The sequence below is a fragment of the Pezoporus occidentalis genome, unplaced genomic scaffold, assembly GCF_034315485.1.
Source record: "Pezoporus occidentalis ecotype Australia unplaced genomic scaffold, CSIRO_AGI_Poc_V1 ctg115, whole genome shotgun sequence".
NCBI lineage: Eukaryota > Metazoa > Chordata > Aves > Psittaciformes > Psittacidae > Pezoporus > Pezoporus occidentalis.
Genome location: NW_026912940.1, coordinates 2,902,740 through 2,926,405, shown reverse-complemented (window position 1 = coordinate 2,926,405; position 23,666 = coordinate 2,902,740). Strand labels below are relative to the sequence as shown.

General features: G+C 38.1%; 2 protein-coding genes across 7 annotated transcripts in view; one reads left to right on the top strand and one right to left on the bottom strand.

The window, feature by feature from the left end:
* KCNK10 (potassium two pore domain channel subfamily K member 10) overlaps positions 1-1,315 on the bottom strand; it is an 86,716-nt gene extending 85,401 nt beyond the window's left edge. The window contains exon 1 of one of the 2 annotated variants that reach the window (XM_062638818.1): positions 1,122-1,315. The gene's annotated coding sequence lies outside the window, so the exon portion shown is untranslated. The remainder of the gene's footprint in view (positions 1-1,121) is intronic. The other variant, XM_062638822.1, reaches the window with a different exon arrangement.
* Positions 1,316-1,471: 156 nt separating this feature from the next.
* SPATA7 (spermatogenesis associated 7) overlaps positions 1,472-23,666 on the top strand; it is a 40,374-nt gene continuing 18,179 nt past the window's right edge. Inside the window, exons 1-5 of one of the 5 annotated variants that reach the window (XM_062638964.1) lie at positions 1,472-1,526; positions 6,514-6,649; positions 11,843-11,923; positions 12,572-12,664; positions 14,062-14,109. In XM_062638964.1, the coding sequence (XP_062494948.1) occupies positions 6,631-6,649; positions 11,843-11,923; positions 12,572-12,664; positions 14,062-14,109 (241 nt within the window). In that variant the 5' untranslated portion in view covers positions 1,472-1,526; positions 6,514-6,630. Of the gene's footprint in view, positions 1,527-5,059; positions 5,180-6,513; positions 6,650-10,400; positions 10,827-11,842; positions 11,924-12,571; positions 12,665-14,061; positions 14,110-23,666 lie in introns of those variants that run through there. The other 4 variants (XM_062638955.1, XM_062638936.1, XM_062638947.1 and 1 more) reach the window with 4 other exon arrangements.

Sequence of the window (23,666 nt, the reverse complement as noted above, 5' to 3'; positions counted from 1 at the left end):
CAATCAGATTACTTTGTTTTGACAAAAAAGTGTTTGTGGTATCATAATTGATGGTAGTTGAAATGCCATGGGAATGTATGTTTGATAAAAATAGGAGTCAGAAAGACAGACAACCACCAGAGGATGGAGTACCAATGGGTTTCCAAGGCGTATGTTCCTTCTCCTTATCTCTCCCAGACAAATTTAACACTAAGTACATGTAAAGATGATTTTACAGAAAAAAATAATTAAGACTGCCAAAATGATCACTAATACGTGAAGCACAAGAACTAAGGCCATATCCAAACCGGACTCTGTATACCTATTGGGAATATCTACAATTGCAAGGGAAAGCAGAAGCTGACCATCAACGGTTAGGGGTTAGCTAGACATTTCAGCTAACATGAAATAGTCAACTATTGAAAAGTTTTCTGAAGTATTTGGTAGAGTCTACACAAAGTCCTGGGGTAGATAAACCACAGGTTTCATCCAGCATGAATGTTTGTGTGACTTACTGGGAGCTCCGCATGAGGCAGGAATATGGAAGAAAAACTGTTTTAAAATACAACTCTCTTGAGTTTGCTATGATTATGAACTACATTCAGACTATTTTCCTAGCATGTAAGGAAGAGTAGCAAATAACTTGAAAAACTGCATTCACCCTGTGATTAATAATAATTTCTAGCTGGTGAGGGGAACATTCCTCCATCTGGGACAATATGTGTTCTTTTTTGAGGTGTCTGGCTATGGTGGTGAAAGCTGTACCCCCGGCCAAGCAGTGAGATGAAGTTTCACATAAAAGGTACACACAAAGGGATGTGTAACAAACATGTGCTTGACAAAACTTAAATATGAGCCTATTGCTTCTTCAAAAGTTAAAGTCCAACACACCAGCATTCATCAGTGATGGGATCAAATGCTGCTTCTCAAAAGTTTGGTTTTGTGGTTCATTTCTAAGGCACTGTTTATTTTGAAAGGTACAGAGAATTTTTTCAGTGTAAGGCGCTGGGAATGCCCTAGGTTCTCGATTTGTCATTCACTCTTCTGAAATATGAGCAGTTTGCCTTAAATCACTCCTTGGCATCCATTATTCTTTGGCTCCCTGACAAGTTAGAAGAAAAAGGCTTAAATAATTAGGGCACCTTTCACTGGCGGGGCAAAACGTTTGCTTGGCTGCAACGCATCGCTTGAAGAGACGCGTTGGGGCCCAGCCCAACGGGTGAGGGTGTACTCGCAGCTCCCCGCACCTTCTCCGCGCTGCCAAACCTGGGGCTGAGGCTGCAAGAGCGGGCACCCCTCACGGCAGGGGCGCGGGGCGTACGCCTCCCCATCCGCCACCGCCCGCCGCCGTGGCCATGGCAACGCGGAAGGCGGCCGAGCCAGGCCGCGGCTGGCCAGGCGCAGCGCCCCGCCCCGCCCCGCCCGCCCGCAGGCGGCGGGGGCCCAGCCGCTTGTTGGTGGAGGCCGGAGCGCCGGCCTGTGCAGCGCCTTCGGCCCTGTCGGGAGCATGGGCCTGAGGATGGAGAGCGGTAGCGGGCGGAGCCAAGGTGCGGGGGGCTTGGTGGCGGCTCGGTGGTTGGGTGGGGAGAGCGAGAGCCGGCAGGGCCCGGCTGTCGCCTTGACTACGCCGTAGCTACCCGGCGCAGGGGTGCCTGGCGAGCCCGTCTCCCCTCCGGGGTTGAGGGCAGGCGGTGCCCCCCACACTTCCGCGCCGGCGTGCGGCGGCGGGCATGGCGGAGGCGGCTCAGCCGCTGCGCGGAGGGCAGGTACAGCGCCGCCCTGGGGCTGCGAGGACCGGTCGAGGCGCCGGGGTTCTTGCAGCCGGCGCTGAGGAGGCTCGGAGCTCGCTCCGCTCGGACTCGGCTGCCCTCAGCTGTGCCGCCCTGTTTGTTACGCGTGGGGAGCTGTGCCCAGGCCGGGCTGCGAGGCAGCGCGGCTGCGGTGGTGGAAACGGCCGAGTGCAAGCGCTTGCCCTCAGTGGGCGAGGTTTGGCAGCTGGAGTTGTGAAAGGTCACACATAAACCCCCTAAAAGGTTATAATCCTCCGAGAAATGCGGCCTTCAACTGTCCAGGTTACAGCCATCATCGCAAGTGTGCATCTGTATCTGAACAGATGTAACATCGCTGCTACGGTGAATGTCCCAGGCTGCCGCTGTCAGCGCTTCCTTTTTGAGGCCTTCTGTGCTTCTGGGAGTCAATTTATTTCTTCTCCAAAGATGCTATTCGGAATTATAGTGGATTTTACACTGTAGAGCATCCCTTACATGGCATTTAGATGTAGATCCAAGTGTTCTGGTTTGGTGGGATTTTAAGGCAAGTGTACTTAAAGACTCAAAAGTTTTGAAGCTTTCATAAAGTGATTCCTTACCCAGATTTAACCATCTGTGGGCTACTGTTGTTCTCTGTTCCTATGAATAATCTTAGGGGCATTTGTCATTCATGATAAAAACAGGCATAAACACACAAAAATGTTTGCCTGAGCCAACTCTGGTGCTTGGAAAATGCCTCAAATATTTTTAGATCTGAATGGGTTTACATGCAGAATGTAAATGATAGGAATTACTCAGTGCTGCGCTGTAATGTCAAAATCATTAGCTGCCTAAGGTCAGATCCTTTGAGATAACGTTACGCTTTCATGTTGCATCTTGATGTCAGTGCCAGTCTTTGTTGATAGTGATGGATGTCACTACAGCAGATATCAAAGCGGAGTTTGAGCATGAATTCTGATACTGCACATAAATACGAAATTCAGAACAAAAATCAGTATCTCGTGCATGCAGTTTTTATGTCCTATAGAGTGTGAAGGCAATTTTATTACAAATTTATCCTTTTTCTGATTAGTCTTCCTTTAATTCTCAAAATATTTTGATAGTTGGAAAACATGCTGTCTGTTGACCATAAAATGAGAATATGTAGGATGCAAGATTTAAATTTCATCCAGGTTGCAGCAAGCTTTGCATGAATGACTCCTGTTAACAAAAAGTAAAAAAAGAATTCAAAAGTAGGAAAGAATAAATGTGTGTGTCTCTACTTGGGAAGCAATTGCTTGTATGCATAGGAGGTTATCATGGAGTCGGAAGTAGGTGAATGGACAGCCCAGTATCTAGTTTCACAGACGTACAGGAACAACCCTTACAGACAACAGGGATTAGCCCAGGCAGAGATACTAATTCCTTACAATGAGCTAACCTTACTAATTCCTTACAATGAGCTAACCTAGAAATCTGGGTACCTGAGCAAACTTGGTAGAACAGCCACTGGATTGCTTGCAGACAGTTTATGAAAGAGGCAAAACACGTAATGTTTGTGGTTTCTCTATAGGACAGTTGTATCTACGTACTGCGTATCCAGAATGTTAATACAGAAGAGGTGGGATTTGATGTACTGGTATACTCTTAAAAGTTTCTTATTCAGACCTGGCCTCATCATTGTAGAGAAAGAAGCAAGATTTTATGCTTGTTTTGTATCAGGGTTTCTCTTTTGTCTAGTCTAAAGAATACATAACAAAAATAATTATTTTTTTGCATATATACATATATATTGCACCTATATATATATACATACATAGCTGTACTGGTTTCAGGTGTAACAGTTATTTTACTTTAGTAGTAGCTGGTGCAGTGCTGTGTTTTGGTTTTAGTCTAGGAACAATGTTGATAGTATAGGATTTGCATCTAGATCTTCTCGAAGTTCAAATAAGGCTGAGACTTTTTTCCTCAATAAAAATATTAAAGAATTAGACCCTAATTCCAGGTATAAACCTTCAAGTTATTTACTGCAGCAGTTTCAGGAACTGGTTCATATAGTCACAGATTTATAGTGTGACCTCAAATAATCTGAATAATGACATTCTAAACCAGTTTGTTGTTTCAGTCCAGTCTTCTGCATTGGGCTATTTAATTCCCACAGCCACTGATTGCCACATCCCTGAACAGCAATGAAATCATATACTTACTGATAATCAATGACACACACTTGTGTTGCTTTTCTCTTAGAATGATGGGGAAGTCGCCATTATTGGTGCATAGAGGCTGCTGCTAAGTTTAGGCAGTTTGCACAGGCTTCAGAGACTCTAACCCAAAATTTCAATATTCCCGTATTTAAAGACAGCACCATCTTATTTAGACTCTTCCAGCACTGCAGGAAATCTGTGCACTAATTTGACTGTAGCTGGAAGGGTGTTAAAACACTTCTGTGACTTCTGAGTTGGTTTTGTTTTGTTTTGTGTTTTTTTTTCCTTTGTATTCCTCCATTTGCCACTTGAACAAACAGTTTTTAAACTCAAGCACTGATTTGGTAATACTAATTTGATTTTTTAGAAGCTGAAGTTGCCTTTGACCAGCAAAGAGGTTGAAAAAGAATCTGTTTCCTCAAAGAAGGATGGACATTTTGAAGTTCTATTTGAAGCATAATAGTACATTTTAATTTATATTGGGAAATGTTAATCACCGACCTTAACTTCTTACCAAATTAAAACCTTGGTTCAGCGAATCCTTAAGCCTATCTTTAATTTGACCATTAGTCTGTTGAGTTTTAGTCACTTAACTAATCCCATTTCCATTTAGCAAATAATTTAAATTTGTAATCTGACTTAAGTCCCATTTCATTGAAGATTTCTTGCATGCTTCAAGTGAAATATGTGCTAAAGGAAACAGGATTCAGATCATTAACCCTGCTAGCTATTTTGCTCCAGATTATACCTTGCAACTTTCCCTAAAGCACAGTGGATTGAGGTTTCTCTGCTCTCCACTCTGGGTGAGGCCATCTGTGCATTAGGGTTTTGCTAATGTATTTTCAGTTAGAGATACGAGAGGGTGGAAGTTAATAGTGCAAATGGGGTGTTTGTGGAGCTTCCTTGTAGGCACAGATTATACTAACAAAGGAGGTTTTTTTTTCAATACGCATAGAAGAATCTAAATACAGTGTGCCATTTAGACATGTACATATATTTTGTCTGTTGATTGGTTTGACATTAGGTATTGAAACACCTTCAGTATGGATGTTTGTGGGATGACATACTGTTGAGTTTCATGTAGCAGTAGAAGTCACATTTGTCATGTAGGACATGCTTGTGAGCTAGTGTGCTAGTGCCCTTGACTAACAGCACCATTTCCACAGGAATTGTTACAGCACATGGTAGAGTATGCTCCTGGATTACCTTTTACCATCTTGCACAGGCACAACTATTCAATGAACTCAGGTTAGTAACCTTTTAGGGAAGACATTTCTAAACTGTGATATGAATATTCATAGTTGTACACATATGATTTAAAAGTAACATATGGTCGCTTCTGGAGCACTATCACTCACACACCCTTCTAGAAAATAGGAAACTGCTGGTGCCACTGCTAAATCTAGAGGTGCTGCCCAAGCAAATGGTGATGGGTCTTACTAAAGTTCATTTGCTTCTGCCTGCAGTTTGGATCACAGAATGTGCTGCTGACGCATGCAGCCGCTTCTTTCTGCTTTTGAAGTATGAATAGAGCAATAACTTGCATCCAAAACTTCCCTAACTGGTCATGTGAAACCTGTAGCTGGGAAAACTGTAACAAATATTTTTAAGGCTACTGTACACTAGAGTCCTTAAATTTATCAGAGGAGGCTTTGACTCTTGAACTATAAGATTGGTTGCATGGTTTTAATTGATGCAGAATACTATTAGAATGTTAGTTGTAAAGCAGTGAGAGACCTGACTCTTAGGCATTAGGGATGGGTGTAAAGAAGAGATCTGGTGTAATCCAGCATAGTAAGTGTATAAATAGTGCACATCTAATTAATGGCTTAGAAGATTATGGATGGTGCATATGTCAAGGAATGATATATTGTATCATTTTAATTATATTTTGCCTCTGACACAAATGATCCCATGCAAAATTCAGATGGGATATTAGGGATGTTGTTTCAAAATTAGGGTATCGTAGTTTCTTGGGGCTTTGTTCGTCAAGTTTTGCTTCAGAAAATTTAGAAAATAATGGCTGTATTTTTCCTCTGGTGGATCCAGCCATTTCTTAACAAATCCTATATGTGATTCTGTTAAAGCTGGCTTCACATCTAAGACTTTATACTCTCAGAATTGATAGGAGTTTTGGTATCACTGGAAACCGATATGAGTCCAAGTGGCTTCTGTTTTGCTTGCATGAACTGGAAAAAAATACAGGTGTGACTACAAAGTGCTCTGTTTTGCCCCACTGTAACTCTCAAATAAAATGGAATACTATCAGCATTCAGTAACCAGCTCAATCTAAAGCCATGTTTGAAGGTCTCTTGTGATTGTGATGCAGAAAAGCAGTGGAAACATGCCACGTTTCAACATGTTTTCCTAAAGAAGGAGTCTGTGGGTGAGTCACTATTCTCTGTTGGCTTTCTCCTCTTTCCATTATTGGAAAGTTGGCATCTATTAGCCAACTTCACCTATTTGTGACTAAGAAGTAGGACTCTTAGTGGCACAAATGTCAGTGGCTGGGTAGGAGAAAACTCAAGGAGTTTATAAACATTTTTTGAGAGAGAGTCATTCTGTTCTGTGTTCGTTCCCAGATAGGCAACTAGAGGATAAGAACTAGTCACCAAGGATAAGTAAGCAGAGAAGCTTAAATTAGATGACCAATCATAACACCTATAGCACCTCTTCAGCCACTGCTGAGCAAGTAGGGGATGTTGAGGATGACTGCAGGTAAGGAAAAGGCAGCAAACTGGGGAAATTGAAAGGAGTTTAGGGGTATGGTAGGAAGATGTAAACCACACTGATGGGAAGGCAGGCCCCTGTCCTGGGTTCAGCAGTAGCAGTCATTTTTTCTCCTTAGTAGCTGGTGCAGCCCTGTGTTTTTGACTTTTGGCCTGGGAATAGCGCTGATAACACCAATGTTTTTAGTTGTTGCTCAGTAATGTTTACTCTGACCAAGGACTTTGTGAGCCTCATGCTCTGCCAGGGAGGAGGGGAAGACAGGAGGAAGCAGAGACAGGACACCTGACCCAAACTAACCAAAGAGGTATTCCATACCACAGCATGTCATGCCCAGGATGTAGAACTGGGGGCAGTTACCCGGAAGGGCTAGTTCACTGCTGGGTCAGGCTGGGTATCAGTCAGTGGGTGTTACTGTATTCTCTTCCCTTGTTATTTCCTTTTATCATTATTATTATTGGTGGTAGCAGCAGTGATTTGTGTTATACCTTAGTTACTGGACTGTTCTTATCTCAGCCTGTGGGAGTTGCATTCTTTTGATTCTCCTCCCCATCCCTCTGGGAGGAGGGGGGATGGGGGATGAAAGGTGAGGGAGTGAGCTTGGACTGCATGGCTGACTTGCCAACAGGGTTTAAACCACAACAAGGCCTTAGTAGTAGTACCACTAATGAAGCGTCCTCTTACTCTTTTTTTCCCTTTTTTTAAGTATATAATCCTGTTAATAGAAAAATAGTTGAAAATATAAAAAATAGTTTCTTATTTAAACAAATTCACTTTAAATCCAGCATGGATTTTTGTGACCGGGTTAATCTCTTAATGTACTTTGAGATAGCAGCATTTACTGTGTCTGTTTCTGTTAAATTCATATGCACAACCATTTCTGTCATCAACCTCAGGAAGATCAAATCCCCACATCTCATGCAAATGATGCAGTTCTTGTCCATTAGAGACAGGGGAGCTTCCTGTATTTCCATCTGAGAGGAGGTCGCTGTGCAACCAGGAATGCAAGAGTCGTGGAGCCACCAAAAAACCTTTGCACAAAAGAGTTGATGCCTTGGTGCAGTGATGAACATATTCTTCTGGAACATCTGGGGAGACCTGAGGTCTGGATCTTCCTAGGGCTGAGAGTTGTTTGACCCCAAGCTAAGGTTTAGGAGCTGCTCTTTGGAAAATACGGTGTTCATACTTCTCTACACAGTTAAGTGGATGTTTGTGGCTTGCAGTGCTGGATTTATGTGCCTGTATCTAATATCCTAATTAAGGTCTCTGTGGTTTTTTGTGGATTATCTTTTAAGTAACGAGTTTTTGTGGGTAAGGATAGGCTGATTGTTTTATTTTCGGTATTTTTTATTTGCCATGTCTGAAGTACAGGTTTGTTACAGAAATAGTAAGTCTAATACTTGTGTTTAAAATCCTTCCTATGAGAAGGTTTTAATGAAAGACTGGGCTTCTTTCCAGTACAGATTTATGTTTCAAATCTGAAATGGTTTTGTAGAATAATAATAAATAATAAATCCTGCATAGCCACTAACAACCAAGAAACAAAGTAACAATAGAAACCACCAATTTCCTCATTTTTAAGTCTGTAAAATAAGAAATAAAGATAGGATGCATTTTAAATGAAAATGAAAAAAAAATAATTTAAACAAAAGACTTTAAAAATCTCTTCGGAATAATATAATTATTACTTACCTTAGGTATCAGGTGGAAAGAATTATAGAGAATGGGTTTGGTTGTGCAGTGTCACACACTTGCAGGGGAAGCTTACAACAAGCAAATAGCAGTATTAATAAGGAACTAAAAGATCTAATTAATTTTTAGAAATACTTAATTTGCTTGCCCTGTGTACTTTAGATCTCTCACACAGTGTGAGAATCATGATTTTATATTCATTGTGGACAGTCCACTTACACCTATGAGGAAATGTGTGCTTACATCACATAGTTATATGGATAGTATATCAAAGACAGGAGTCCATTATATATCTGAGTTTCTGAGGCTTAAATCTCAAAGAATGGTTTCTTTAAAGAAATTAAATTATCTTGAAGAGTTTCCAGTCCGGTTCTGGTAATATATTTACATAAACCTTCAATTTGTGATGGGAAGTTTTATTCTAAGACATAGAAAGTGTGCATTTTAGTTAGAAAAACCTGATTATTGCAAAAGCTGCTGTAGCACTGTGTGTACTTCAGTCTGTTCTGCAAAGTCCCGTTGAGACAAGTGCTCCTATTCCCAAATAATTTATTACTTAAGAGCCCTCAAAATCGGTAGAAAATTTTTCACCAAAAAAAATTCTCACTTGCAGTCACGGTTTTGAAAAAAAAGAGGCAAAGTAACCAAAATGCACACTGCTTTCACTGTGCTCAGAGTCTTAAATCAATACAGCTTCCATCAATGGATCACTAACCCCCACTTGCAGCCTAATAAAGATTAATTGTAATGGACAAAACCAGTAGACTAGTTTTTGACGGAGTTTATCCATGTGCCATCTGCTGGTGATGCAAAGTGAGTGACCATTTCGAAATCTTGTTTCTTCTATAGTGCTGAACAGACACATCTCCAGCTGGAGACAGTAAAAGCAACAGGTTTCTCAGCATCTTTGATCACCTTTAACTTAGGGCAAAGTCATTTAGATTACCTGAAGAGAATCAACTGTAGTTATAACAATCTCTCTACTTTTTTAAGATGCCCGCACTTATCTTTTTATGCTTTTTTCACATAAAAAGGAGATAGAGGGGGCATTGTAAGCATTTAGCCAAGTGTCATATGTGTCTCCTTCTGGAATTATAACCTAGCTCTGACATATAGAAAATACTGGAGCATTTAGATGTGAGTGAAACCCCTCTGATTCTCAGGTGTCTGCTATAATCTAGATTTCCGGCATATATGTGAGGGGTTTTTTTTATCATTAGGACAAACATTTATCTGCTGAAATTTTATAATCTAACATTCAAGCCCTCCCAGAGATTTACATTCTTTAAACACATTGTAACTTTAGGAGCTCATGGGTTTCAGGGGGGATATCCAGCTAGACGGTAAATACCACTTGTATGTAATAGTGTATGGCAGAGAAAGATAATACCTAAACAATAAAGAACGCCTTTATTGGCAAAGGTTTATAGTCGTTATGGAGACAGTCATTCTAAATCTAATAAATTTTTGCTGTATGTTTGGAAATTTATTATTTTTAAAAATAATTTAGGATTGTTTGCTCATGTATCTGTTTAAATCACAAATAGAGATTAGAAAGAATTGAATCACAGGGAGAATTTAAAATGAGCCATTTGAAATTGATACAGATGAGCAGGAATGTTGTCATTTGGCTTTAAAGAAAACAGTATAAAGATAGAACAGTTGCAGGATAGGGTTGAAATAGTATGCAATAGCATTTTCTCTCCCCCCCCCCCCCCTTTTTTTAAAAACGTTTTCTTGCCCCTTTCCTACTGCTGATCTGGCAACTTCACAGCAAAGAGGAGAGGGAGCACTATTTTTGCAGGCACTGCTTCTAATACTGTAAAGCCACAGAAGCCCATACTGTATAAAGGCCACATACTAATTAAAAATTGCCCTGGTATTTGTTGTGCTTTGTAAGAACAAGGATTGAGTTTATTGATGCAGATTTAGCATCATTTCACAGCAGGGTCCCAAGAAAATACTCTGCAAATTTCCACTTTCATTTTACTTTGTTTAATGCTTTTTGTCGCTTCCCAAACTATTTCCAGTTACTTGAAATTTAGTACAGTATGTCTTTTTATATATCTAAGGCCCTTTGGGGAAATTATATTAAAATATTGTTAATGATTTGTTTTGCTGCAATCTACTAATTAATAGTCAGACACCAGGTTAACCATCTTGTGTGACACACTGTTGCACTTAAAATAGAGCAGTAGTACTCCAGCAGTCTTTATAAAACAGTTGGAAATGGAAGAAAGCTCCTGGAAACCCAGGTGCTGGGCATGCAGGATGTAAGAAGCCATGACATGTGGGATTAAGGGGCTTTTAACATGTGGCATGGCTTTCATCATGGCTTCTGCAACCCCCAGGGAGTTTCTAATTATATCTGCCTTTGTCAACCCAACTGAAGGCCACATAGAAGAGATGCCCACTCATCTTGGGTAGTCCTGTATGCTGCTTCATCTGGTGAAGAGTGGAAAGCTGGAGGTAACCAGTAAATGTACAGCAGTGGAGTTACTGCTAGGAAACAGCTGGCAGTTGCAGACATTTGAACTGACAGATGAGAAGTGGGGTGGGAATGGGAAGACCATATGGGCCTTGATAATAATAACAGATCTGTAGAAATTGGTTGTGGGGTTTTAGACTTGTTGTTAAGTAAATGTGGTATGTGTTTCTTTGTTAAAGAAACCTTGTTTGGTTTGCTTTGCATTTTGGGTGTGTTGGGTTCCTTGAATGTTTTGTAATAATAGTATATCTCCTGTTCAGATTTGTTCTAAATGTGTTGCAGCTACTTAATTAGTTCAGGTGCAGATCTTTCAATCACAGGTTGCATAGCAGACAGTCAGTGTGCATTGGCAGTACAGTATTGTTTCTGAGAAGGAGTTGCAAAGCTTTTAATTCAAGTTCCGTCATTTTTCATAACAACTTGTTTTGTCAGCATCTGCACTTGCCTGTAGAGTTCCCAGTCTATCAAACTGCCCCAAGATCGAACGGCAAACCAGATTTTTTAAATTGTATATTCTCATTGATAGGATGAATTTTTACATGAACATAATTCTCTTCAATCTATTAAATTTACATTTTAGTATAATGCTTACCACACTTATTGTCTACATACAGAATATTTTTTTCACATTAATCATTTGACATAATGATAAAATTTGATCAATAGAACTTTAAAACAAATTGAAGGATAGTGTAAGTAAGAAACTGTGGCCATGTCTCTGTGCAGTTGAACAACCAATGTAAAGTTCAGACTGAAATGATGTGTAACTCGCTGAACCAGTGAAAGCACTACTATTGTACCTTGGTGGTTAGATTAAATTACTTAACTGCATTGTTGTATTTGAGTAATATCTTCACGTTTAAATAAGCTCTTTTTCCTTTATGAAAAAGAGCCAATACAGCTGTTCATGAGCTCTTTGGAGAAAGACTCTACTTTTTTTGTCTGTAAAAATACACGTTCGCTCTCCTTCTGACTTTTGGTTCTTGTTTGACACTTCGTTAAAGCCAGTGAATATCGACCTCTTACCATTCCTAGATGTGGTCCAGCAAGTCCATTTAAAGGACAACTAAGTACTAAAAGTAATGGTAAGTAACTTGTGCTTTCATCAGAAGGTTGGTTCTTTTATGTGAATTCATTGATTTTATGATTAAAATGTTTTTATAATTAAAACTTTTGCATTGATCTTAATTGGTGATGTTAAATAGTACTTACATTTAGTAATCATTACTGAAAATACGTTTGAGGAGTAATTTTTGCCTTGACTGTATTGCTAGCTACAAATAGCAAGATAAGCAAATATGTAACAATATCACATCTGTATTAGCTGGAGTATGTGTATGGTTGCTGCGTTAAAGAACCTTTGAGGTTAAACATTTACAGTGAGAGTAGTTTACGTGGACCAATTTCTGTGCCATACTGCCACCCTAGGCACCTTTTGCAAAAGAGCATAGAATGGAGAAACAGGAAATTTCCATGCTGATGTTTTTATAGTTCAATTTCAGCCACTTCTGTAGCTATTTATTGAGCTAATGTCTGACTGGGGGTGGGGAGGGGAAGCAGACAGGATTATTTCATATGATGGCAACTGGTAAAGAAAAATGACTACAGTTGAGCAAAGAATTTAAGCACACAGTAATTTAACTTTGTGACTTTGAATTGCAGTTAATAACTGTTTAAGATCTTAGTACTCTTGTGCCTGCTTTTGTAACGTTCAAATACATTTAATCTTACAGCTTTCTGCATCGACTCCTCTCAAAGTCTGACTAATCAATACCTGATCAGAGACCACATGATGTTTCATTATAACAAAATCCTTTCCGCCAAAGGTAAAAACGCGCATATATGAATGAACCTTCTACTCAAAGATTTAGCTTATTCTCCCAGAATGAGCTCGTATTAAGAGGGAATGAATTGATCTGTAGGAAGTGTAACTTTCTTTCTGTTTCTTACTCAAAGTGATGTCAGCAAGGAGATATGGTGGCTACTTAGTAGTTTAGTAATTAGAATTGAGATTGAAGTTGTGTAGTTTAGAAGTTTGTTATGGAAGATACTACTTAATTTTAGGGCATTTTGTGCTGTATTTGCTTCATTCTGCTTCTGATGAAATAATGAATTATGAAATAATATGCCAAACTGAAAATCATGGAGATAGTGACAACAGCAGACATACAGAATTTATTTTAGAAATGAAGACAGAACATTTCTAGTTAAACTTGGACAATTATGTGTCTTTTTACTGTTTTTTTTTGTTTAAAAAATGTTAACTTTTTTGTAGATACTGCAGTCAATGTTATTGTTGAGTTTTAAGGCTTTTGAAAATTGCCCTATGTGTTTACACATGAGAAAATCATGTTGCTACTCTGGTTTTTTAAGCATTAAAAATGTATGGGTTTTTTGTCACGTTTTTTAATGCTAGAAAGTACTTGTGTTTACCAAAAGACAAATATGAAATCTGGAGCCTATTGAACTTGTACATGTTTGTATGTTTCTTAATTATGGTGAGATCCTGAACAAAAATTTTTCAGATTTAGAAATGTGTGATTACTCCACTATGAACTGACAATATCTTCTTGTCAACGCTACAATTGAAACCAAACTGCATTACAGCCAAAGTTTTTTTTTTGAGGTCATATAAGGAGTCTGAAATACTATGTTTAAAAAGTTAATATCGTGCACAAAGTTCAGAAGATCTGTAAATAGTTGTTAATTTTGTTTACAGTTCACAGACTATTTTCATTCTTCATGGCATAAACTTCTTGTAGGGCTCCCAGTCCTACAATGCTACAACTTTTGGCAGGATGTCCTGAGTATTTAAGTTAAATGCCTTCTTTCAAGACAGGTACACTGGGGCTTCAGATTCTGCCAGAGTCCATGCTCAAAAGTATACTGTAATCTTTCTGCCATGTAGCATCCTTAGTATCCTCAGATGTGCAATTAAATGCCATCATCCCAAAATTTGTAAGGAATCGTCATTTAAATTATGATTCTTTCTTTGAATATTTATTTACTTTAACATCCTTATCTCAAAAATTCTCTGACTGTATTAATATCAACCTAACACTTTAAATACACAGTAAATAGCATGTTTTAAAATAGAGAAAATTTGCTGCGTTCTAACTAATTAGTCTTTGTTCTGTGTTGATTAATGGCTACCTTTTTCTAGCCTTCACAAATACTAAGTAAATTTTGACTCACTCCCATTTGTTTTTTTTCTTATTTTCAGCAGCTGTAGACTGTTCAGTGCCCAAAAGTAGGTTGTCCAGCATCAAATGTAAGTATTTGTGCTGCATTAATTCTGTAAAGGCTTCTGTAACACTAACTTAATAGAATAAAAGAGACAGAGGAATAGAAGCGTAACAATAAAATATAACCCTTAATAAATATATACTTATATATAGTATATAGTCTATATTAATTTATAAATATATATACAACATTCATATATCTGCTTGTTTCTTCAGCTTTTTGCATCCTGCTCCAGGTATTTGTAAGAACTGCAATGAATGTAATGCTGGTGAGATGGACCTGGTCTGTCAGTGATGTCAGTGATCATGGTTAATTTTGCTAAGGATCCATGTGCAGCTAATGGAGCATATAAGGGGAATGTAATCATTTTCTCTTTTCTTGTGATGTAAGACTGAACTTTGAAGAAGAGAGCTTACAAGTGCAAGGTCAGGAGAAATTTTGGGAATGTTGGCTCCTGGGAGCTAGGACTGAAACTTCTTGCTCCATTGCGCAGTTACAAGCTCCAGAGCCTGGACTAAACTGCAGTTACTTTTTCTGCAAGTTGTCTCATTTCTTAACGCTGTTTAAAAATATCAGTACTGTAGCCTTACTTCATAGACCAGTACTTTCAAATCACTGTTTTATGGAATACTAAACGAAGTGTATTAGTCAAAGGAGTAAATATCAGCTGTTTGTTAACATAACAAATGTATATTTCTGTGATCTGTTGGTCCTTTTCTCTAATGCAATATTTAGTTACAACTGCTGAATTACTGGAGAAAAATCAGCCATTCTCTTAGGATGGGAAGATAAACCTTCTGAGTACAGAATTCTTTGTTGTTAGTCTCAAATCCAGGCAAGCCAGAGTTATACTGCTTTGTAAAATTATCAGAGTAACTAGAGCTTATGCAGGAAATCAGTCATCCTTTTAGTGAAATACTAAATTTCATCAGAATTCTTTTGCAGTACTTCCACATAATGTTTCGAGTCTGATTTACACAAGCTGCACTAAGATTAAAGATACAGTGTGTGGGCTTGCCTTCTGCTTTCAAAAGGTGCAGTGCAAGTAGCAACAGTGTTGCAGGGACGTCTAGAATCTGCAGATTGCAGTAGGAATTCAGGTCACCTGTTCTTCAGAGTCATCTGGAAAAGCCTTCTTTCTCATGCTCCAGCTCTACCAAGGTTTGCTTTGAAACCCGCATGAAAATACAGGGTTGGTGTAAGAAAAATATTTACGTCTGTGTTTTTGTGTAATAAAAACCTCATGTAGCTGTTCTTTCTGCATCTGCTAGAATCTTTGTTTCCCTAATTAAGTGTTCTTCTGTACCTTTTGAGGTATTGGGTCTTTCTCAATGCTAACAAATGCCCATTTATTTTTGAGTCTGCTGTCGTTACAGATAAAATGCTTCTGAGCTGATAGCTTGGGTGTTTCATACATGAGTGAATTTCCCTGAATAATGAGTTCATTTGGGGAGGCAGCAACAGTGCCTTAACCTTAACAGATAATTATCATGACACTAGCAGGTGCACTCTGAAGTGAGGAAATTTCCATTTCAGGTAGCAAGGCTCTGTGCAATTCTTTTCTTTCAGTTCATTTTAGTTAGACTGATATCTGACTATGTAACTCTGTCCTGCTCACAGACAGAACATTAATCTCCTATACATGGTGTGACGGAAACATTTCACCTTTGTTGCTGCTTTTGTTTTAACCATCTGTTTGATAAAATTGGTACACTAAATCCTCACTAAATTGTTCTTTCACGTCTTTTCATACAGGGCTAGAAAATGCTGCTATGTTTTATCTTACTAGAACATGCATGCAATCGCCACAGCCTTTAATGTGTCCTGTTCACAAAGGAAAAAACTTAGTCAATAGCACAGGATTCATTTGGAAGAAATGTTGGACTTATTTCTTAGTCTCCAGAGCTGAGTATCCAGTCTGGTTAGAGCTTTTTATCCTTAGGTTTAGCTCAGTTCTAACATATAATGTTCGCTTGATGTTCTGCACTGAGAAGAATTGTGCAATTATAATGTGACAGTGAATTTGCCATCTTTAAAAATCTGTTTAACAAAGCAATGAATAATGTTGTGTTTTTTTCCACATAAAAGTGGCTTCTTAAGACAGAATTTTGTCTCTGTCCTGCTTTTCAGGTTTATTTTGTAAGGTGCTTCATGTTCTCTAATAAAAGTGAGAGTGCCAAGTGAAAGAAAAAAAGTAAAGTCATAAAGCAAACTTATGTAAACAATATGTTTTTATTAGAATATTTCTTAATGTGGTGTTTTTACTTTGCAGTGCTGAAAAATGTTCCCAACTACATTCCATCTTAAATTATTTACATAAAGTGCTGCAAACACTTCTTTTTCTCGCAGTAGAAAATTTCCATTTTTTTTATCTGCAAGAGTGAGAGAAATGTCTTGACATCTGATTTCACTGGAGTTCAGCACTTGCCCCAGACACAAAGCTAGAATTTATACAGGTTGATTACTGGTTCTGTTTACCATTTCAGAAGAGGGTGTACCTGACAGAGATGAGAAACACTGGTTCATAGATTTCCTGTTTAGTGTTGTCTCTTCAACAGCTCAGTCTATATGCATTGTCATTTCTCCTAATGTTTCAGGGACTGAAACAGGGGTTCTGTCACATACCTGCTTTCATGGAATCACAGACATTTTGGTTGTAAGGGACCATCGGGTCATTTAGACCTCCCTGAGCTTCCTGTTCAAGATAAGACTTCTGCCAGCACTAGATCAGTCAGCCGTCTTGGAAACCTCCAGGGATAGAGATTCTGCAGCCTGAATAACCCGTTCCAGTGTCACAATATCTGCATAGCTGAAAGATTTTTTCCAGATGTCCAATTCAAAAGCTGTCAGGATTAGAACTAGAAAGCTTTTATCATGGTAATTCCAGTTTTAAAAGGTAAATTTTGGATGGTGGAATATAAGGGGTTTAGATGCCATAGTTGAAATTGTTGTTTCATGATGGTCAATGGCAGAAGTGTCTCAACTGCAGCGGGTCCAGGATTTTCATATATGTATTTGTACCAGATACTTAAGATTTTTCTTTCTTAATAAGAATCTTTAACAATTAATATTGATACTCAAATGTGTGCATGTAACTTATTTTTTTCTGACCTGCTTTCTTCATATGTTTTGTGACCTGAGATCGTTTTATAAGCAGATAAGAATGCCACACAGGCTGAAATTTGTGCAGAGTTAGCAAAGGAATAATTCCATAGGGCACATCTACTTTCAAACTCTTCATTATTGGTCTCAAGGTATTTAAGGTTTAAGACTACACAGACATCCCTTGTCTAGTATCTGGACTATTGCAGATTCTAGATGTTTAGAATGAAATTGATAATTCTCTCCATTTATTTCATACTTAAAATGAGTAGTTGGATTTTTTCCTGCTGTTCTATGCATTGCTCATCAAGAACTACAGATTTCTGTAATAGCCAACCAAGTGTTACATGTTCAGGTGTTAAGCTCAGTGCAAGGTATCATTTGTAGCATCTCTAGCGATCCACTGGAGAATAGTTTTTCTTGCTGTGTCTTTTAGGAAACAGATTGCCTGAACCATTGGCTGTCATTTCCACACAATGAGAGTATTGAAAATGTATTGAGAAATAAAGAAAGGAAAAGGATTTTTAGAATATTTTCAAAACAATTTCTGTTTTCTGGCTGGAGATGGGGCACACGATTTACACAGGCACAGTGTCAGCATCAGTATGACTGAATATTGGCAGAATCTCTAGTGTCACTGAGGCTGAAGTGTTTACAGCTTTATTCTTCCAGTAGTTCAGTACCTGTCATTGGCTCAGCTGAAGCATATTATTACCTTTTTCTCTTTGTATTCGTTGTCTTGTTACTTATTTCATCCCAAATAAGGTTTCTGTTCCCCCTCTATTTCAAAAGAGATTTGGGAAGGGGGGGTAAATCTTCAGTTTCAAATTCTATGGTTTATTAATACCATAGAGTTACAAATCAGAATTGCTGCAGATAGTGTTAAAAAAAAAACACCCCCTGAAAATGTGCTTCACGTACTGCTAAAGTAGCAGGTGAATATTTCCCTTTGGGGTTGTTGCCATGAATCAGTCATTAGTGTTTAAGAATTAAACATGATACTGTAGTTGGCAGTGTCTGGCCAACTGAATGTATTCTGTCCTTAAAGTGGATTTAGTTTCCACTGTTCTTTTCCTGGTATCTTAGCTGGCAGCAAAGTAGGCAAGCTGCCATGCCACTGGGCTAGCAGTGAGCGTGTTCTTGTATATTAGATCAGCCTTGCTGACTTAAAATAGTTGTTAAAATGTGAAACTTCTTGAAATGTGAAACTTCTATGTTCAGAATTAGTCCAAGCATGTTGATTGATACCAGTAGCCATTAGAAGTCTATGGTTATGGAATTTGTGCCAGAAAACTTGACAAAAGCTATGCCAAGTAAGACAGCTGCTGCTACACATGCCTGGTTTCTGACAGTACTAACTTTTCAACCCATATGTTTAGAGGTTTTCCAACAGGGCATACAAGCTGAACCCGGTGATTAGTGTGGTTGGGAATGCAGGACTCTTTGATACTGAGGAAGGGGGTGGGGTGGTGGGGTGGTGGAGAAGAAACAAAAAAAATTATTCTGAGAAGTTACCCACCAGAAATCTATTTTAGCATTACGGATCTTGAATACTTGGGGAGAAGAGGGGGAAGGGAAAGGAGGGGTTGAGGGATGGGAGAGACAACAATTCATACTGATTAGTAATGCTGTTTTCCTACTATTGAGGGGGTTAGGTTCAAGTAGAAATATAAAGAACTATATATTCTTGTATAATTATGTATTTAAATTTTAATTTTTCCTCTGATCACATAGTTTACATTATATTTGTCTACCCTTTATGCTATGAAAAGCAAAGATCTATGAAAAGCTGTCTTACATATTTTGTTGTAGCCACTGTTTTACAGGAACCTTTCACAAAATCTTCCCATCTTTGATTCTTAGTTTTTCTGTTGAGTCTTGTCCTTCCATATGCATTTCTGAAAATTAAAGTTACAAGCAACTGATGAAAGTTCTTAAAGTCAAACACTCAAATTGTTGTAGCATGTATGTTTTCAGAGTTCACATATGTCTTTGGAAAGATGTTCTAGTATATTTATTAAGCATGAATTTTTTGAGAGCAAGAAAACACACTGTATAAAAAAATCTTTATAAGCCTGCACTTTTAACTTAGTTCTCTTTTCTTTTTGTAGAAGTTATTTACTTGAAAGTTTTGCTGCAGAAATGTTTTCTTTCTTTTTTATGAGAGGTAATTAATTTTAGAGATGTATTCAGTACATCAAAACCACATTTTTCATAGTCTGTAGTTGCAAATAGATAGTAGATCAACTAGTCTGACATCATGAATTAAGCAGACCAAAAATTTTGTCCAGTTGTCCTAATATGGAACTCAACAGCCATACTGAATATGATAAGTAAATCACATAGACAGGAAAGGCCTGCAGTCTTGAGCTGTAAAGATCAAGAAATAGAGAAAATGATTTCCTTCTGCAGTTGTTTCAGAAGTTAATCATTATTATTGAAAATGTGTCTCTGATTTTTAATTGGGTTTACCTACTTTAACTGTCTGTCTGCTGGGGAGTGGGGAGTGTTGGTTTTATACCATTTTCCTCTATAACTGAGGAGCATAAAATATATTGGCTGACAAAACTATCTACGAGATACCTTTTGGATGAGGACCCCATATGTGGATCAGATGTAGATGGAATTGGAATAATCCTATTCTTCCAGCCTCTCCTGAAATTCCTCTGAAGGATTTATGTCTCACTGTTAGGCATTATTTCCAAGCTTTAACAATGGCCAGATCTTGTCATTAGTAGCTTTGCCAAGCAGGATCACATTCTTGAAGTACATACCATGATACAGACATTTTCTACTTGATATAAGCAAGGCTGTAGAATCAAACCCTTAATAAATCCTTTGTCAGCTTTTATAGTGGTGATTCCTCCCTGATTTGATGAAGCAGTGCTGCTGATAATGCATGGGAAGAACTGCAGAACTGTCTCTTAGAGTTACGAGAATTAAAATTTCTGCATTAAGAAATTTAGATTTAGACTTACGAGAAACCCAAAGTTCACACCCAATGGCAAATTCAATTTGTATTTGGTGAGATTTCACCGCAGATGCTTAAATGATGGGAGATTTATATAGCGCTAGGAAGCTGATAGTAAAAATTCTTACAAAAGGAAGAGCTTGCTTGCAGAAGTAATACCACCGGTACACTGAACATTTTAATTGTGTATGCAGGCACTTCAAGCTGAGCAGAAATGAGGTTAATGTTTGCATTGTTTATCTAAGAGAATTCATAAGGGAAATAATAACCAGAAGTGTGTTTCTGCAAAAATAGCTGATATAATAACACAATGGAGAAATGCTTAGTGTTGGACAATTCTGAGATACATTGTTCTGCGAGCTGAACTCAATTTAAATCTAACTTAGTATTTCATTGTCTGACATTGATTATTTACATCAAAAATGAAATAACTTGAAGGTTAACTGCCAATTGTACTGTGATGTCACATAAGATAAATTTAGAGATTGGAAATTCAAAGCGAAGGACAGCCACTAGCATTCTGAATCGCACTGTCTTTATAAGCGCAGAGCTTTCAAGCTGCTTAGGAGTGTGGTATGTATGATTATTTTATTTCTTCCGGGTGTATGACATTGTTTCATAACTCTAAATATGTGTCTAGAAATGCTGCTGCAGCCTAGGCGTAAGGAAAAAAGAATCAAGCCCATAGAGGGAGCATCCTAACTGGGAACTATAACAATGTCATATCTGCTTTGAAAGTGTGGTGTGCTCTTCGTGGAATGGTTGTTTGCCTAGGTGAAAGTGTTACTTCTATGACAGATTGATCCATGTTTTATAGGTAGCTCTTTATAGAGAATACTACGGTTTAATTTCTAAAATTTGTAGTCTTCCTTGTGCTTCCACTCACAACAGAATTAAGAGAACAGATTCATGGGGTGGGTGCAGTAATTTATGGAATTTAGTTTCACAGAGTCTGAATTTATCTGATATATAAAAATCATTGCTCTGTTTATATTCTAATATATTTTCTCTTTACTGTAAATCTTTGTGGTGATTTTGAGCACAGCAGTTAATGCGATATAATTAAAGTCTCTAATAAGGCTTTAAAAAGGACTCATGTTATTTGGATCTATAGCCTGTATTTTTTTATTCCTAAACATTTAGTTTTCCCTTTTTAGAGAGATGGGAAAAACCAAGTGGTTTTCTTTTTTGCTTTATTTGTCACAAGAACTCTCTTGAACTTATTATCTTGAACTTTCCCCATGTTTAACTCTACAAGTATGATACATTTTTGGAATAAATGTATAAAAAACCGACTTGCAGTGAAATTAAGTATCTATCTGTTAACAAATGTAGTTGATGTTTACCTGCCACTAATCTGTGGCAGTATTCCAAGGGCACTCTTGTCATATTTAATTAACCTCATTGAAAACTAAAGAAGCTGTATAAGTGATTGATTTGAAGCAGAAGATATCTTCAGCAGTGAGCAAGCAATTAACAGAAAACATCCCTTTTAAAACTGTTTCTTCCTGAATGCTACTCTCATTCTTTCTGTATATAATATATTCACATCTGCAGGTCAAGTGGTTACGTATGGTGACCGTAGCTCCTATCAGTTGTATTGTAATTAGTGCCTCAAAGGTTCAGGCTATTTGTATGATACCATTTTCTGTCTGGCTAAAGTCAGATGGACCGATTTTTCAGTCCCTGCTTGGACAAAGGACATGGGAAGTAAGGGGAGGTAGGCAGCATGTATGTTTTTGTGTCTGTACCTATACCCTGTCTGTGTTACTTGCTGACTGCCTCAGGACTATACTAACTTCCACCCAGCTGTCTGTTTACATCTGCATTAACTCTTTTCAAGAATTTATCTCTTGCTTGGCTGGTTTCACAGTTCCTTGCTTTTACAGCTGATCTAGCCTGAAAATTCACTGATTTTGGCAACAAGATTGGTACACCACTGGGATTTTTCTGCTATTCTGTTTTGCATATGCCCGCTTTGTCTTTCAATATGCATGAGTGACTCTAGCTCTTGGAATGCACTTAATGGATTAGCTGATCTAAGCTCTCTATTTGACTGATGCAAGGCAAAGACTGTATTTCCCCTAGAGGTGACAGTAATCCCAGTGGGTCATTCTGATATGCAAAGATAGCCTTAACTGGCATACTTACTGTTCTTCCTTTACTCATGGGCACAAGCCATGCTTTAACTGAGAGGAGTCATAGCTAGCATACAGTCCTGGAGGAGGTTTACATAGTAGTTTGTACTAGTTGGCTTTGATAGTTTTCAGCAGTAGTAAAGGCAGAGTCTGTCCATGTGTGTTAAATCTCAGGCTTTATCCTGTGGAGGGCAAAATAAGGACAAGAACTCAGTTTTGCAATAATATTCACACTGCTTTGCATTTTACCCAGAAAGTCCTGTTAAGCTGTGATATGCAGGTAGAACATACAGTGAAGTGATAAAGCTTGTCTTGACTTACACAAATCCACTTTTCACCTAAGCAATTGAATGTAAGGAAGTTTTTGTTTCAGGCGTCTACATGTGCTTGCAAGATGAGTCACCCATACTTATCTGTGATTTGCTTTTTTGCTTCATAGAGCTCTCATTCACTGGTTCCTTAAATATTTACTCAACACTTAAGGTGGGTTTCAACCTACCACTTTACCTGAACAGTAGGCAAGACTTGAGTTATTGCAGCTTCCATGCATGTGCAAACACAGACAGGCTCTATTGGCTGACTGTGAATAATTATTTATCTCAAACATATAAAGCTTCTAACCTGTAGCTAATTTTTGAGTGCTTGTCTGTAACTTTTTAGACAAATGCAATTAGAAATAATAGTAATTTAAAATAGCCATATAATAATAATTTAGCATAGGGAGAAAAATATTGAGTTTTAATTATTTAATGGTACAGTATAATTTTTTCTTCTGTTGCAAGGCGTATTTTAATTCAGCTAATGTTTTTCCAGTAATAATGGCAGCTTCGCATTGTAAGTACCCTAATGGAATATGCTGTATAAACCAGCAGCCGTAAAAGAAATTACTTGATATTTTACATATCAGTTCCATGAGGAATGAGAGCAAGGACTTTTCATCTGGAACGTTCATTTCTAGTTTAAAAGAGGATGAAAATGTTGAATAAAATGAATACACATACTTAAATAATTCCTAGAGATTAACATGTCTGTGGGGTTAATGTATAGAGATGAATGTATTTTAAAGGTTGACTAAATGTCCTCAGATTGCTGTAGTTCTCAGCTGTCTGGAAGAATGTACCACACCAATCCCCAAAGTTACTTACATTTTCATACGTTAAGTATAGTAGTGCACGTGCAGATTGGGTTCTACCAGAGTATGATATAAATGCATTACAAAACCAGAGAAGAAATCCACAAAGGCCTTTATGTCTCTGTGTCTGTATCAAAACATTCATATACATGGGTCTGTGTTAAGTGAATGAAAAATATAGACAGCAGTTAAAATGGGTTTCATTGTGTATGCAGACTTCAGAAGTGTACTTGCTTATA